This window comes from Salmo trutta, chromosome 14 (genome assembly GCF_901001165.1).
Source record: "Salmo trutta chromosome 14, fSalTru1.1, whole genome shotgun sequence".
Lineage (NCBI taxonomy): Eukaryota > Metazoa > Chordata > Actinopteri > Salmoniformes > Salmonidae > Salmo > Salmo trutta.
Genome location: NC_042970.1, coordinates 12,106,409 through 12,124,150, shown reverse-complemented (window position 1 = coordinate 12,124,150; position 17,742 = coordinate 12,106,409). Strand labels below are relative to the sequence as shown.

The 17,742-nt window shown below is 41.5% G+C and overlaps 1 protein-coding gene across 3 annotated transcripts; it reads right to left on the bottom strand.

The window, feature by feature from the left end:
- Window positions 1-2,095: 2,095 nt before the first annotated feature.
- igfn1.3 (immunoglobulin like and fibronectin type III domain containing 1, tandem duplicate 3) lies at window positions 2,096-17,548 on the bottom strand. Of its 3 annotated transcripts, none has more exons than XM_029774450.1 (24): window positions 17,022-17,548; window positions 13,590-13,688; window positions 13,032-13,154; window positions 12,747-12,889; window positions 12,210-12,309; window positions 11,946-11,987; window positions 11,816-11,861; window positions 11,522-11,708; window positions 11,037-11,150; window positions 10,719-10,881; window positions 10,236-10,508; window positions 9,606-10,022; window positions 9,379-9,503; window positions 8,953-9,094; window positions 8,462-8,755; window positions 7,973-8,269; window positions 7,674-7,853; window positions 7,352-7,480; window positions 6,851-7,159; window positions 6,567-6,652; window positions 5,793-5,985; window positions 4,276-4,572; window positions 3,601-3,927; window positions 2,096-3,489 (listed from the first exon to the last, which is right to left on the bottom strand). In XM_029774450.1, the coding sequence occupies exons 2-24, from the start codon at window positions 13,639-13,641 to the stop codon at window positions 3,485-3,487; spliced, it is 4,044 nt and encodes a 1,347-aa protein (XP_029630310.1). In that variant the 5' UTR covers window positions 13,642-13,688; window positions 17,022-17,548; the 3' UTR covers window positions 2,096-3,484. The 3 variants fall into 3 exon arrangements, with proteins under 3 accessions (XP_029630310.1, XP_029630311.1, XP_029630312.1); XM_029774451.1 differs by having other exon boundaries at window positions 13,590-13,685; XM_029774452.1 differs by lacking the exon at window positions 2,096-3,489 and having other exon boundaries at window positions 3,736-3,929; window positions 4,279-4,572.
- Window positions 17,549-17,742: the final 194 nt, after the last annotated feature.

Sequence of the window (17,742 nt, the reverse complement as noted above, 5' to 3'; positions counted from 1 at the left end):
ATTTCACATTTGTAAAATAAAGTGGTGATCCTAACTGACCCAAGACAGGAAAGATCTACTAGGATTAAATGTCAGGAATTGCGAATAACTGAGTTTAAATGTATTTGGTTAAGGTTTATGTAAACTTCCGACTTCAACTGTATGTGGCAGGGACTCCAGACAATCACGGATTACAAACCAGCCACACCGTGGATACTGTCTTGCTCCCGGACAAGCTAAACACCTTCGCCCCCTTTGAGGATAACCACCGACGTGGCCTGCTCTCAAGGACTGTGGGCTCTCGTTCTCGATGGCCGACATGAGTTAGACATTTAAGCGTATTAACCTTCGCAAGGCTGCCGGCCCAGACTACATCCCCAGCCGCGTCTTCAGAGCATACGCAGACTAAGTAACTGGAGTGTTTCGGACATATTAAATCTTTCCCTATCCCAGTCTGCTGTCCCCACTTGCTTCAAGATGTCCACCGTTGTTCCTGTTCCCAAGAAGGTAACTGAACTAAATTACTATTGGCCGTAGCACTCACTTCTGTTATCATGAAGTGCTTTGAGAGGCTAGTTAAGGATCATATCCACTCCACCTTACCTGACACCCTAGACCCACTTCAATTTGCATACCACCCCAATAGATCCACAGATGCTGCAATCGCCATCGCACTGTATACTGGCCTATCCCATCTGGACAAGAGGAATACCTATGTAAGAATGCTGTTCATTGACTACAGCTCAGCCTTCAACACTATTAAGTAATACCCTCCAAGCTCATTATCAAGCTCAGAGCCCTGGGTCTGAACCCCACCCTGTGTAACTGGGTCCTGGACTTCCTGACGGGCCGCCCCCCAAGTGGTGAAGGTAGGAAACAATACCACTTCGCTGATCATCAATACAGGGGCCCACAAGGGTGTGTGCTCAGCCCCCTCCTGTACTCCCTGTTCACTCATGACTGCGTGGCAATGCACGCCTCCAACTCAATCATCAAGTTTGCAGACGACACAACAGTAGTAAGCCTAATTACCAACAATGACTAGACGGCCTACAGGGAGGAGGTGAGGACCCTGGTGGAGTAGTGCCGGGAAAATAATCTTCTCCCTCAACGTCAACAAAATGAAGGATCTGATCCTGGACTTCAGGAAACTGCAGAGGGAGCACACCCCTATCCACATCGACGGGACCACAATGGAGAAAGGGAAAATCTTCAAGTTCATCTGCGTACACATCGCTGACAATGTGAAATGGTCCAACCACACAGACAGTATGGTAAAGAAGGTGCAATAGTGCCTCTTCAACCTCAGGAGGCTGAAGAAATTCTATTTGACCCCTAAGACTCTCACAAACTGTTACAGATGCATTGAGAGCATCCTGTCGGGCTGTATCACCGCCTGGTATGACAACTGCACCGCCCGTAACTGCAGGGCTCTCCAGAGGGTGGTGCGGTCTGCCCAACGCATTACTGGCGGAAACACTGCCTGCCCTCCAGGACACCTACAGCCCCCGATATCCCAGGAAGGCCAAAAAGATCATCAAGGACATCAACCACCCGAGCCACAGCCTGTTCACCCCGCTATCATCCAGAAGTAGAGCTCAGGACAGGTGCATCAAAGCTGGGACCGAGAGACTGAAAACCAGCTTCTATCTCAAGGCCATCACACTTTTAAATAGCCATCACTAGCCCGGCCTCCACCAAGTACCCTGCTCTGAATTTAGTCACTAGCCGGCTACAACCCAGTTGCTCAACCCTGCACCTTAGAGGCTGCTGCACTATGTACATATACATGGAATCACTGGTCACTTAAATGTTTACATACTGTTATACTAATTTAATATGTATATATTGTATTCTAGTGTATTCTAGTCAATGCCACTCCGACATTGCTTGTCCTAATATTTCTATTTTTTCTTAATTACATTATTTAAATTTTAGATTTGTGTGTATTGTTATGAATTGTTAGATACTACCGCACTGTTGGAGCTAGGAACACAAGCATACTTAACATCTGCTAAATATGTGTACGCGTGATTTGATGTGATTGAACTTAGAACACAGGAACTGGTTGGAACTTAGAACACAGGAACTGGTTGGAATAGAACACAGGAACTGGTTGGAACTTAGAACACTGGAACCTAAAACCACCAGGAGTCCTTCTTGTATCTTTATTGTATTCTTAGCAATGACCCAGTTATGCTGGGTCCAAGCACAATTGACTGTGTGTTGTGGATGTTTCAGGCAACGATATAATAGTTGGTGTTTGACACAGGAAGGTTGACCGGACACAGGCATGGAAAGCTGAGCTGAGAAGGTTGACATTCCAGAAGGCATTTACTTCAGGGGCCACACAGGGTCAAGAGCTATATGTATTCCTTCACAAAAGAATTCTGCATCAACTCACACCCCACGTTTCCTGTCCATTGCTTTTCCATCCAGTTGTTTACATATTTTTACCAAACAAATAAAGGAAAGGGAGGAAGCCTATATCCACTTCTTGCTACTTACTTCAATGCAGGCAAAATTATTTTAAGTTATTAGGTTCACAATCAGATTGACAGTACACTGAATCTCAAGTAGCCGACAGTTAGGATAACTTGCTTTCACTATTAGGAATTTGACTTACATTTCCATGAATCACATTAACTTTTAATAATGTTGTATTACTGTATTACTGTATTTACTGTATTTAAAACAACTGTAAAATACAGTGTAAATACAGTGAACTTATTGTTGTCCACCAGTTTGTATGCTTGTAAATGTCAAAGCCTGTTATATTGTTATGCTATAAAATAATTATTGTCCGCTTAAGTCAACAATCACTACAGAACCATGCATTGTCATGTAGAAAGTTTACACTTTCTGAAACTTGAAACCAGCCCAGGACCAAATGTACATAAGGTCAAACTCAGTCATGCCTATGAATTCTTCTAATTTATTACCTTCCATTATAAACTCTCAATATCCTCCGAAAGAACACGACTGCATGCTAGCCGTAAAAGAGGTATGTGAAGCCGTGTAACAGTTGGCAAAACAATACCGGGTGTGTGTACCCATGGACTATTTTATGGAGGGGAGGGGGGAGGTCACAGTGGACAGCCTAGGCAATGGACACCATGTGAGTGGCCTATGGAATATTGATTTCAAATTGCATGCGTCTTAAATTATGGGAATCTCTTCTGTTGCCTCTGTCTCTCAAGTCTTGAGAGTCAACAAGAGAACACATCTAGGATTGGATTGTCAAATTTCTGTCAAACAAAAGTTGGGAAAACTCATTGCAAGCCTATTTACAGTATGAATAAGTCATTACATAATCTCTTTCAACAAACACTACTGTATCTCAAACCACTATTGATATTCTTCTTTTTCCAGAAGACTAAAGAACATGCCTACTCTCTGAGGATATAATCAACACGCATCCATTTCAGCTCTCTGCAGTGTTTCTGGTTGCTCTGGGCAATCTGACAGTCTTTGCGAAGCAGAACTGGAGGACTGTGGAACCACTTCACTCTGAATGATAATGAAAAGACAGATTGTAGTTTAAAAACATTATTTTACACATCATGTGAACATGCTATATTTCAATGTAGTACAGCAAGACTTTTATTTTATTTTTTATACCGTTGACTGTGAGTTTGGTGGAGCACTCTGCCCTGCCCAAGGCATTGTCTGCGATGACTTTGTACTCTCCAGTGTCCTTGGGTCCAACCCTCAGTATAAGCATGGAGCAGACCCCACTGGTGTTGGTGATAAGATAGTTGGTGTTGGTGTTGAGGCTGATGTTGTTGCGGTACCATGTGACATGAGGTGTTGGGTCCCCTCTGACAGCACAGCTCATGTAGCACTCGTAGCTCTCAGGGGTGCTGTGCGTTTTCAGTGGAACTAAGAACGATGGTGCTGACTCAAAGTTGAGGCTCTTGAATGAGCTGAAAGCCATTGGGAACTTATCTAGATGAAACACAATAAATATGGGAAAGTCTCAGTTAGTGGTTCAAATTGCTTTTATGACTTAATTTAGTTTTCTTTAGCCTATTCATGAGAAAAGTGAAACTGTTGAAACTCATTGAACTGTTGTTCAAAGTACAGTATCATAGTTCTGCGACCACAAGGTTTTGGTCTGAGACCTTTTTCAGAACAGTGTCACAGACCACAGTGTGCTGTAGCTTCTCCCCTTTAAATGACAAACATGTTAACTTAACTACCAATCAACAAACATCTGTTTTGGTTTCCTCTTGAGGGTGACTTATGATTCTCTCTCTGGATAATCAACAATGACACAAGACAATCTTAACGTGCCTTTTTTCTTGTTCACTCCCCAGGTTGGCGACTCAGAAGGCTCAGAGAGACCCATGTCATTTTTGGCGTAGACACGGAAGTAGTACTCTCGTCCAGCCATGATGTTGAGGGCTGTGAACTTGTTGTTGAAGAGGTGGTCGGCTACAGTTTGCCACATTCGCTTGACGGAGTCGCGTCTGGACACTATGTAGTGCAGCCTGTCGTCCCTCTTCTCATCTGGGGAGGGAGTCCAGGTCACAGTCACTGTTCCAGGAACATTCTGTTCCAACTCCGCTGGGCCGGGAGGCTTGGGATCATCTGGAACCAGGTAAGAGAGACATGGTCGTCAACCATTCATTTGAATGTACAGTACATGTAATATTACACATACAGTGTAATACATTTATTTGTCGTTGTAAAGTAGACTCTACAGAACACACCACTCTTCAGCACATGTCATATCCTCACATGGTCTCTCCTATCATTGCTATGCGGATGACACTCAACTACTTTTCTCCTTCCCCCCTTCTGACACCCAGTTGGCGAAACCCATCTCTGGCAGATATCTCAGCTTCGATGTCGGCCCACCACCTCAACCTCAAGCTTCTCTTCCTCACAGGGAAAGCATGGAGCTGCCATTCTTTAACTTCAGGCTATGCTCAAACCCTACACCCCAACCCGAGCACTGCCCACTCCACTCCATCATGGTTGACTCCACTGTGTCTCCCTCCCAGAGTGCAAAGAACCTTGGCGTGACCCAGGACAACACCCTGTCGTTCTCTGCAAACTTAAAAGCAGTACTCGCTCCTGTAGGTTCATGCTCTACAACATCCGTAGAGTATGACCGTACCTCACACAGGAAGCAGTGCAGGTCCTAATCCAGGCACTTGTCCTCTCCCGTCTGGATTACTGCAACTTGCTGTTGGCTAGGCTCCCTGCTTGTGCCATCAAACCCGTGTAACTTATCCAGAATGCTGCGGCCCGCTTGGTGTTCATCCTTCCCAATTTCTCCCATGTCACCTCGCTCCTTCACACACTCCACTGGCTTCCAGTCGAAGCTCGCATCCACTACAAGACCATGGTACTCGCCTATGGAGCAGCAAGAGGAACTGCCCCTCTTTAACTTCAGGCTATGCTCAAACCCTACACCCCAACCCGAGCACTCCGTTCTGACACCTCTGGTCTTTTGGCCCTCCCTCCCCTTCGGGAGGGCAACTCCTGCTTAGCCCAGTCCAAGCTCTCCTCTCTCCTGGCACCCCAATGGTTGAACCAGCTTCCCCCTGAAGCTATGACAGCAAAGTCCCTGCCCAACTTCCAAAAATATCTGGAACCCTACTTCTTCAAATAGTATCTTAAATAATCTCACGCACCCCTCCCTCACAACCCCTCCTCATGCCACAGACGACATATAGTAAACACAGTAGTGGTCTTTTACAGAGTTCCACCACTGACTGTCAATACCACTCACTGTCAGTAACACTCACTTTCCACCACTCACTGTCAATATTTAGTGGAATGTCTTGCTTGTATGATTATACCTGTGACTCTGATCTCGATACTGAAGGTCTCCTGACCAACCATGTTCTTGACGATGATGGTGTAGATTCCTGTGTCGGGACGCTCAGATGTGGGGATTAGGAGCTGGGATGTATTATCAGAGTTGCTAATGGTTACACGTTTTGATACTGGCATCCCATCCTTTAGCCATGTTATGTTTGGCATAGGAGAAGCCTGCCAAAAGACAACGTAGAAATAGACCGATGAGTTTGTTAGGTATTGTAGCCCTTTCCTGCAGACAATGACCAAAAGCCCCCTCTTTGGCTTCATGGGTGAAATATTCCAAAAAACCTGACAAATATTTCAGTCTTCTGTGATATACTGTATTTAAAGTGTAATATTGGGATACAAACTTAAAACTTAATGCATACTGTATATCTGAGATGGTACAGGTGTCTTTCTTTTAACCCATAATCATGTGTGTGAGGTGTATACCTTTTTTCAAAGTAGATTTGTTTAAAACTACCAAGAAACACTCTGTGGCCGTGATTTAGCCCACAGCAATAAAAGGTTAAGTGAATGTTTCTACAATTAGCAATCCACTTTGTTAAGTGTCTCTGTTAACATTCATCACATTTCATTACAGAATTTGTTGCTCTGATTTTGTATTTCTACACCATCGCAACACATTCTAGGTCACAGAGTATCACACTTACATGGAATAGCAGACTGAGTTCTGTAATTTGCCTTAGAAACTGGTCATTCCGATGTAAGACCGGATAAGGCATTGTTTACATGCACAAGATTTTGCTGACCTCAAAGTTGATGTTGATTCGAGCAGAATTCCCGGCTCTCACAACCATGAAGCTCATCATTTTGCGATCAGTGAAATGTGGTCTCACTATGAGAAACAAGAAAGTTATATTAAAAAAACCTTTGAAATTATATAGCTTCAAATAAGATAATGTGAATATAATAATATGTGTATAATCACTCCAGGTTTTAGGTTTTCATTCTGTGTTTCAGTCTTAGAACTACTATCATGATACTGTGAACACAAACTTGACAAAAACAATGTTGACGATTTGATGTCACTCACCTGGGGGGGGCATTGCAATGATGTAGTTGTCCAAGCCTTTTGGCTTCCCTTCTCCCCCATCATTGGTGGCAATCACTCTCACCCAGTACATGGCCATTGACTTAAGACCCAAAATGTTATAGGAGGTCATGATGATGGGGTTATTGTTACAGCGGTCCCACTCTGGGTTTGCTGCTGGTCTGATCTCCACAAAGTATCCCTTGGCTTCATCTTGGACCCCTTCCTCCTCTATGGGTTTAGTCCAACCCAGGGACAAGGTGGTGTAGGTGGAGTCTGTCACCTTCAGGTCAATGACTTGACCGGGGGGCTCTGAAAGGACACCAATGATTTCAGGGGTGAGTAGAATATACTGTTTACGACAGCTGCTCATAAACATACTTTATATTTGAACTGTAACATTATGCCTTATTTACCAGTCAAATGACGTGTTGTATTATCAAATGATGGCTGATTTTCAGTTCGTCATCGCTATCTCAGAATGAAACAGATCATATTACTTACTCTTTGGGTCTCTTGCAATAACAAATTCAGAGGGGGTACTTGGCTCTCCAGCACCAGATATGTTGATAGCTGCAACACGGAACTCGTACTCTAGTCCCTCAATAACGTCTTTGACTGCAATCCCTTGACCTGAAGGTATGGGTGTGACAAAATTAGATCATGAAGGGATCAAAATATTTCTTTATTGTTTAAGCACTTCGACAGTAGGGTTGTATTTATAGCAATATAGAAATCAGGTTGTGTACTGGTATGGAATGCAATTCAAACAAAACAAATACAGAAAGACACTTGGATGATGAACCAAGTATTGAAATGGCCACACCTTTGATTGGCTCTTTCACATTGTTGATTGAACCCCATAGATTGCTGCCCTTCTTGCGTTTCTCCAGGTGGTAACCTAGAATATTAGTTCCTCCAGTGTTGGAAGGGGGAACCCATTCCAGATTGATACAGTTTGCAAAGGCACTGATCACTTTGGGTGAGGAAGGTTGTCCTGGATATGCTAGGTAACAAGGGAAAAAAAGTACATTTTGGAGGTCTGATGGCATCCTCCATTGGGAGAAAGAGAGAACCCTAATTCAACAGCTAAATTTTGTATTCTGGTGACAGATTATGCCTTACCTCTTGTACCAGCCTGGATGTCATCTGTCTCCATCATTTCACTTATGCCCTGCTCAGTCACAGCCCTGATATGGTAGCAATACTTCCTTCCATGGTCTACATTGGTGTCCCTGTATTTGGGCTCTCCAGGGATCTGACCCAGCTTCATCCAGGAGTTACGGCCCAGCTGTTGTCGTTCCATGATGTAGTTGATCACAGGAGAGCCACCATTGTCTTTGGGAGGCCTCCATTTAAAGTCAAGTACAGCCGAAGAAGCTTCAATGATCTCCACAGGTCCTAGGGCAGGGCTTGGTCTGTCTGTGAATAGATATAGGGGAGCCTAATTATACTCCAGTTAGCCTTATGTTATCTGAGATAATGCTGTGTATGAAGCTAGAAGCTGTGTTGCCAATATTGCGTAAAAGGTGAAGACACCCTGTTGTGTCATTCAGGCAAGCACAAAGGATTGTCGTAGCAACATTGCAAATAGATTCATATTATCCCACTGACCCAGCACAATCAACCTGGATATGCCCTCAATGGTTCCACATTCATTTTTGATCTTGATCTTGATTTCTCCTGTGGCTTTCCGCTGGCACTTGCTGAGGAGGAGGCGACTGTGTGTGAGCGACTTCTCAATGTTGATGTGTTTGTCCTCCACCAACTCCTCACCTTCGTTGTACCAATAGATCTTCATTGGGTCACGACCCATGAAAGACAGCTTGAAGGTGGCGTTCTGGCCAACCTTTATTATGACAGGCTTTGAGAAGGCAGCCAGGTCATCTGGGTTTACTCTGGGTGGATCTGGAACGCAGGTGTCACATACATTTAATAGCACAAATGCAGTTCATATAGTAGATACAATATGTGTTAGTTGACTTGGCATTGCATGTCCATCTTCAGAGTATGCTGCATTCGCTCAATACTGATCCTGAACTTCAGTTCAACTGCCTCAATGTTTCCATTAATATTTAAAAAGTTGGATGGATGGATTCCTTTACCCTCTACAATGAGCATGGACTCTGTTTTACGTCCGTCAGCTTCAAATCGGTATTTGCCAGAATCTTCCTCCTTGCAGTTCTTCAGTATAAGCCTGTGAAAGGCCCCATCATGTGTCATCTCAATATCATCTGATGTTTCTATCTGGAAGGAAACAAACAAAGTACTGTTTAGACCTGTAAAGAACTGCATGCGCTGTTGCAGATCAATTATTACTTTTTCTGCATTTAGTCTCTGCAATATTTTTGTATTTCACAGTTTCATACTGAACAGAACTTACCTGCTGTAGTAGTGGACAAAACAAGACGGCAAAAACAAGTTGGATTTGAGATTACATTTTTGAAGAGTATTGCATGTATGATTGCATTTCCAAATCTGAGGACTCAGTTTAAATGATGTTTATACTTACTACCGTTTTTCTAACTCACCTCTTTTCCATCTTTGTACCAGATTCCTTCACAGTTTTCACTGCTCAGTTTACACTCCAGTTCACCTCTGTTGCCCATATTAACACTGATGTCTGACAATCCACTGGTAAAGTGCACTCCTGGGTCTAGAGGATACATCAAGTCGTAGTCAATTGGTTAGGAAGATGATGTAGTGTGAATGTGATGCCTGGACATTACAAATCATTGAACACCTTGAAACCTCTTACCTATGATGGTGTCTGGGATCAGTGGACCTGTTCTCACTCTTTTCTTCTTCTCTTCAACTGGTATCTCTTCGTCTCCAGGCTCTTTGTTCTTCCCCTCAACTGGTATCTCTTCGTCTCCAGGCTCTTTGTTCTTCTCCTCAACTGGTATCTCTTCGTCTCCAAGCTCTTCCTTCTTCTCTTCCACAGGCTCAGGCTCTTCCTTTTCGTCCTTGTTCTCTGGCTCTGGTTCGGGCTCTGCTGCTGCCTTAGCGTCCATGTCTGCCTTAATCTGTTTTGCCAATTCCATTCTCTCATCTCTCTCTTTGTCCAGCTTAGCTTTCTGCTCTGCAGCTATTTTAGCCAAGTCTACCTCTCCCCCACCAGCTCGAGTTGTTTTGCGGACTTTCTTTTTCCCCTTGGTGGCTGGATCGTTATCAGCTGGAGCGTGGGCAAATAAGAACATAGGTAGAGTTATAGGTTAGTACAGATTGTCAATGTTTTGTCATTTGTACTGTCTGATATGGATTATGTTTGAATGATATTGCTCAATTTACTTAACAAGTGACATATATTTGACATTATATGCCCTTACACAAGTAAGAGTCACATGACTTAGCGCCACTTTTTGTGTTTGAAACGTCATCTCCTTACCCTCCACAACAAGAAAGGCATTGCAAGACTTGATCCCTGCACATACTGAGTAGATACCACCATCCAGTTTCGCACAGTCCTTCACAACCAATCTATGGATGAGCATGTCCTCTGACACTTCAATGTCAAACTTCTCCCCTTGTTCACACGGTTGATTCTTCCCCGTCCATTGAATCTTTGACATGGGGGATGACAGGACACATTCAAACACGGCATCCTCTCTCTCCGTGGCCTTCACTTCCTGAATTTTGACCAGGAAATCCACCATGGGAACTGAATAAAATACACATTTGGAAGAAATACTTTATCTGGAACAAAATGACAGTATAACATGTGTTATGTTTCCTTTTTGTTTTGGTGGATATTGAACAGACATTCATTTTTGCATACCGGCTAACCTGAGGGAATTTTGTTGGCCTTAGGGATTGTTAGCCTATATGAAATGGAAATGATTAAACAGAGAATAAATTGAAGACATCTCACCTTTGAAGTCAGTTGAGAAGATAAGTACCCCCTCCACCATCACTTGGTACAATCCTTCATCATCTCCAGCAAGATCCTTAATGCCAAATGTAAATTTTCTTCCTGTTTTCTTCAGAAAATGCTTCTCTTCTGTTTCGACACTGAACGGAACCATTACTCCATCCTGTATAAAAACACATTGTCAGTCTTAATTAATGCATACAAAAAAACACATCTAATTTAAAGACACCTATTAGTTATTCTAAAATAGAATCAAACATGTTCCGCTCGGTTGTTGTTACAATGATTATAACAGTGTGTATTTCACACCATTCTCACCTTGAACAGGAAGATCTTGACATTGGGGTCTTTAAGCGACATCTCAAATTCAAACTCTGCACCTCCACCAGGTTTGACTTCAATGTGTTTCAGATTGCTGAGGTTTTCAACATACTGTAGGAGCAAAAAACACATTCACTGTTAATGATGTTGGTGATATTCAGTTACTGTTCATTTTGGAATACAACAGTGTATGTAAAAGGAATAAACACCTCACTTTTCACATACTGGTAAATGCTGGGCAGCAGGTAGCCTAGCTGTTAAAAGTTTGGGACAGTAACCGAAAGGTTGCTGATTTGAATCCCCAGCTGACTAGGTGAAAAATCGGTCGATGTGCCGTTGAGCAAGGCACTTAACCCTAATTGCTCCTGTAAGTCACTCTGGATAAGAGCGTCTGCTACTGTAAATTACTAAAATGTTAAAAAAAAACTTAAGCTATATATAGACATTTTTATTATCTTTGACGGTCTCTGATTCAGGCAAACCTTTGCTTGTTCCTCCTCCCTCTCAACCTTCTTCGCATTCAGTGTCTTCAGCATCCAGCGGAAGTTAGTGACTCCAAACTCAGCACAGATTTTCTCATAGTCTTTCTTGTCGGCACTCATCAACACATCCCAAAACCTTGGATCGATTTCTCCATCTTTTTTGTCATCTTTGTCTGATTCTACAACCCTTAAACAAGAAGAATACAACTGTATCTCATTCACGCGTCAAAACCATTATGGTAGAATTAGGATCTAGAACCTAGCTATGATTGAGTTTTTCTAGTATTGTCTTACGCTTTTGTTAGGAGATTTTTGAAATCTTCAGGTGGCTTCACAGCAGCTAAATTGAGATTGAACTTTTAGGTTATTTTGTACAGTTAATGTCACTTAAACTTTGTTTTGTTATTGAAATTCAGTGACTGACCTGCTCGTGCATCTTTCATAGCCTTGCTCTTCTTATATCCCACTGAAAGGCAAGAGACGTTTCATTAGATGATTTGGTTAATTAAGATCAATCGGATCAATTATAGTTTGTCTGGCTTAGATCCTGAGGATATGTGTCTGCCTGTGTTTTGTTAAGGATCTACAGTATTTAACGTAACATGATGTTTCTGTTGTTCAAAACTGAGTTATGAGATGTAACCAGGTTTAGCGCCGTATATCAACCCAGGAGTAATGGTGTCCTCACTTTCAATTACATTGAGGTTAGCGGTGACCACAGCTTTTCCATACTCATTAGTGGCAAAGCATTTGTAGGTATCAGCTTGTTCTGTAGATACTTCCGGCATCTGTGAACACAAATTGATCAAGAGTATTACCATTTGGACAAAATTTGTTAGCATCAGTTACGTCACCCCAGATTGGGGATGAAGGCAAAGAAGAAGAACAACGGCCACAGTGATATGGCATAATGTGAAAAATACAGATTTATAAAAGTGCTGGGCTAATTGTAACCAGCTGATCTCTCGTTAAACCATCTAAAATAACACAGCTGATCTCAATTGCAGTCAACATTGGCCAGTGATTTATCGCTCGCTAACGTGGATTTCGATGTTATCTTTTAGTCTTCATTGCAGCCAACATTTTTTTGTATTATTTCTCCCTCTGGTTGGTATTACGTAAGGTGGAAATCAGGTTGTTTCGGATCCATTGAGGTTGTTTAGAAATACAAAAAAGGTGTCACTGTAAATTGCTGCTCCTCTCCAGTACCAGTGTGTTGACTCACCTCTATATAGTGCTCATTAGGCGTGGCTGGATCAGATACCATTTTGTATCTCCCTGGTTCAGTTACTTCTCCATTATTTCTTGTCCAATGCACACTTGGTGTCGGATTACCAGACACAATTGCTTTGAAAAAAGCACATTTCCCTTTATAAAAGAATGCAATAAAACACAGTTAATGTCAACTCAGTATAATGTCAATTTCAAGCAAGGATCAAGACAATATGTGCAATTTAAAGACTTTAGTACTATCTCACATGTTCATTGTGGTTTGATATACGAACCATACCTTCCTGAATAGTCAAAGCGATGGGTTTGCGGGTGAAATCAGGGGTGGTCATGCCCTCAGGAAGCTCCTCCACAAACTGTGTAATCATGACCCCAGGGACTCTGGATCTCTTTTTGATTGCCACTAGTGGGATGTAGGACAAAGTGCAGGATTAGACATACACATATACAGTACATCACAATAGTCTTATAGGAATAATACGAAACCGGAAAGAAACTTGATTTATTCATTGTTATATGAACATTTACATTGATTAGTTACGATTTGATAAAAAAATATATTATGTTTAGAAAACATGTAATGTTTGTGCTGCTACCATGTTGTGCTGCTGCCATGTTGTGTTGTTGTCTTAGGTCTCTCTTCATGTAGTGTTGTGGTGTCTCTCGTGTTGTGATGTGTGTTTTGTCCTACGTTATACATTTTTATCCCAGCCCCTGTCCCTTTTGCCTCTTCTTATGCTGTTATTGTAAAAAACAATTTGTTCTTAATTGACTTGCCTAGTTAAATAAAGATGACTTTTTTTTAAACATCAGTTTAGAAAAAAAATACATGACTTACCCTGCCCTGGAGCAGTTGGCTCCTCATCTTTAGTTTTCTTGAAGAATTTCATCTCGCTATGGATAGCAGTTTTGCCAGCTTTCAGATGGTTCTCTGCTACTGAAATAGAGAACATGTGTTTCAAATCAAGTTAACAAGATCCTGTTTTTTGTTTGGCATCAAGTTGTGAACGAAGTAGGGATGTCCAATAAGGTATTTTCTTATCTCTTAACAAGCACCATCAATCTGTTCTAAATTAAAATCAAAGCTTACTGTGTTCCTGGAATAACATACAACATACAGGGGACTCCTGAGTGGCGCTGCACTCTAAGACACTGCATCTCAGTGCTAGAGGTTTCACTACAGACCATGGTTTGATTCCAGGCTGTATCACAACCAGCCGTGAGTCCCATAGAGCGACGTACAATTGGCCCAGCATCGTCCAGGTTAGGGTTTGGATGGGGTAGGCCATCATTGTCAATAAGAATTTGTTCTTAACTGACTTGCTTGGTTAAATAAATACGAAGCAGCAAGCTAAAATATTATTATACAAATTAACCATTTAACCAATAAGCTTAACCGGCTAATGTACCATGGTTGGCTAACTGGTTAACCTACTGTACCATGGTTGGCTAACTGGTTAACCTACCTATCAACTGTGTAGATTTTGTATACATATTGCATGAATACCATTGTAAATGCACAGTGGTACCCTGAGATAAACTGGTGAAGACCTTTCTAATGGGAAAATGTAAGAATACCAAATATACTTTTTTTTATTTAGTATGATCAACATAATGTTATCATAAATAGTCTCTGGACCATACAGTACATAATGGCTTGGTTGACATGACTGTCATCTCTTGGTCACTGCACTCCACAGTGTTTATAGGAATCACTTTCTGTAAGTGGCTTACAAAGGATATTCAGTATATGAGCTAAGCATGTGGGATGGTAGGCGTCACAGGACAGGACAGCTATTAGTAACAGTAAGAAACCCCATCTGTCTCCCACACAATTAATCTTCTACAGATGGTTCCACTGGGTGCCATTTACACATTGCTTTAACCGCTGGATTAAGGCAATATTTCTGTCCAAGGAATCTGATGCTGACACATTTTGAGTAAACCTTGCTCTTGGTGAGGTCTCTATTAAAAGGGAGAATGGGAGGGAGAGAGTGTGACAGATTGTAGGATACAGCATTCTTGTCGCTGTCTTTAACATTTGGACAAGCAGGACATTTGAAAACAAGTCCTTGGAAACCCTTGCAAGTGGATTATTTTTATTTTGGGGGTTTGAGTGCAGTCTACCCGCATTCTCCATTGTCTAGTACATACGTTTACATTTCAAGATCCAATAAAACTCTTAACTAATACCCATACCCACACTGTGTATGCTATATTTTCTCTGTTTAAACACAATAATATGTTTCATACATTTCTTGGTATGAAGCAACTTGCACAGTTCATAAATTGTGCACAGAAATCTTAACGATCTCACTTTCGCATAAAAATACTTGACACTGCAGTCACTTGACAGTGCAGTCAGTGTACATTTCTTTTTTATATCGCAACTTTTACTTTAGCACGTACTAGTGCAGGTGGTTGGATCATGATATGCTCCAAGAGGTGGTAACTCAAGATGGACGGTAAATTTAAGAATTCCTGTGATCACAGAATACTTAGCAAGCCCAAAGTAGGCTGTGGCAAGTGACCTGCTTCATTTTGCATGCAATAGGTCACATAGCTCATAAAACTATCTATCATGGACCAACATGTGACGCAAGTCACTCGCTGAAAATGGAACGGGCTACTGTAGACTACCTCGCTCATGTCCACTTAATTTTTATGCAATTTTAAGTCAATATAAGCTAAATGTTATTCTGAAGAATGATCAGGTCATGAGCCAGTATATGTATTGGGTTTGTCCACTTTGACAGAAAGCATTGGAGCTTGAATATATGCTAAATATAATGCTATTGCGTATGTGAAATTAGTATAAATATTAATTGAACATTTGGAAACAATTTTATATATTCTCCTGTCAGTGTTCCATTGCTACAGGCTAAATCCACAGGTCACATTTTACTATGCAAGAACCTTCTCCTTGCTCACCATCTTCATTCTGACTTCTTCACCTTTTCTCTACTCTGGCACCTCTGCTTTTTTCTACGAGGTTATCCAAGGAATTAAATGTTTTTCACGTAAGCTACACTTCACTTTTTCATTGTTGCTAGGAGACAATCCATGACTCCTCTTTCTCTAGCTGTACAGTTCCCAGTTGTAGGAGTTCAAATGCACTTATTTTACGAATGCCATTAACAACTTTTGCTTGCTTTTGGATTGTCAATGAGACAACCAAAGTAAAGTAATCAAGCCAGGAGGTGGATTTCCGTTAGGATGCCGTGCAAGTTTGAATGTCATCATCTATGCTGTGCTGTACTTCCATATTTGTATGGGATGAAAAATAGCCCTGCCTAGCAACTGTGCTGTGGGATGGATTTATAAATAAGATGGGTATGTGGCAGGTCTATGTCCCAGGACGCCGAGCTCCGTCTAGTGGCAATCAGTCTCTTTTTACTGCCTGAGCTGTTCCATTGGGGGTTTGTGTCTACACAGCATCATCTTTACAGTTAGAAGATGCCTCTCTTAGTTTCCCCAATCTTTTGAGAGGAGAGCAGTCACAAGATGTATCAAACTGTTAACCGTTATCAGTATTCTCACACTTTTGGTTAGTTATCACTATATCAACATTGAGCACCTATCATACATCCACTACATAATTAAGCTCATAAGGCATCTAATGCTCAAGCACATCTCAAGCTCATTTCATCTTCAGCTCAAAATGCATCTCAGCTTTAGGTTACATTACTTGAGCGTTGTGTATTCCTGAAAATAGACCATCATCATCTGCCAATTGCTTCCAGATCATATAAACACTTGTAAGCATATCGTTTTTTATTACATTCCATTTGCATGCTTATGAATGCCATTTTCCTATGCAATCAGTATTGGATTATACATTAAGCAACTATACATTTCACTATTATATATATATTTTTTGAATTGTGTTTTCAAGTTCAATTGAGTTTTGATCACTGTTTTTCATCACTAGGTAATGGATGTTTTATTTGGGAATTGAATGCTGTGCTTCCCTCTCAATCAACATTCAATTAGATGCATTTATGCCCTTCCTTGCATCGTTGTACAACCTTGTGTCATAACAACCTTACATTCATTTGAATTATTTACAGGACATAATGACATCATATTCCATTAGCCTTTAAACAGCTTAGGATCAATTTACAATTGGCGTGCAGAGACACCCACGGTACACTGTGTATAGATACACAGAACAGATGTTATCAATAATGATATCAATATGTCTTGAATTATTATCATGCCCACATGTTGCCATTTAGCCCCTCGCCCTGTGCCCAGGGAATGGACTTACTTGTTCTCTCTCCTCTCTGCTCCTTCTAGCCACAGTCCTTCTGATACTTGAGTGTGGTGTCTTCGTTTTGAGAGGCAATAAACCCTTTTTGAGATGCTCAGCGCAAGGCTTAACCGTGTCCTTCCACCGTGACTGCTGGGGATAGGCTTACTGACATATACATTATTTGGCGCAAGTGCTACAGGTCTTGAAAAGGACGTACCAAGAGTGGATGGATAGCTGACTCCTCCCTCAAAATGAAGATACCCGCTAGACATTGGACCGGGCTCGTTATTATAGAGTACGCTTTTAAAAAGAGGTTATAGAAGTGTCATAATGAGATTAACTTCTACAGCAGCAAACATTGAACACTGTCCGGGCATCTCTACATCCTGCATTTTAAAGGTCTGTTTCCACTTCTGTTGATGGACCTAGACTGGTTAGTATGCTACTTAAGATGACTAAAGGTGTTGGACTGCATGCCACAGGAAATAGTATGCATGTAACGATGACCGATTTATCTTTAATCTGGTTGCAAATTAGCAACGTTTGATTTATTTGAGCATGTAGTTTTACTCTATTGGAGTTGGTTGCTATTTGACATGACTAATCAAAATCTACTTAAAATACTGTCTTCTATGAGCAGGATATTTAATCTAGAGAATGATAATGTCAATGTGGAAAAAGAGAGCTTTATCCTGTCAAAACATTTTATAGCATTAAAGTTGGGTTCTGAGTGCTC

Excerpts from the sequence above, each read along its gene's own strand:
- igfn1.3 (XM_029774450.1), bottom strand. The coding sequence starts at position 13,641 with ATGAAATTCTTCAAGAAAACTAAAGATGAGGAGCCAACTGCTCCAGGG. Across the intron at positions 13,155-13,589 it reads GCCAACTGCTCCAGGGCAGG|TGGCAATCAAAAAGAGATCC; the intron begins GTAAGTCATGTA and ends ACATCCCACTAG. Across the intron at positions 9,504-9,605 it reads GATCCCAGACACCATCATAG|ACCCAGGAGTGCACTTTACC; the intron begins GTAAGAGGTTTC and ends TGTATCCTCTAG.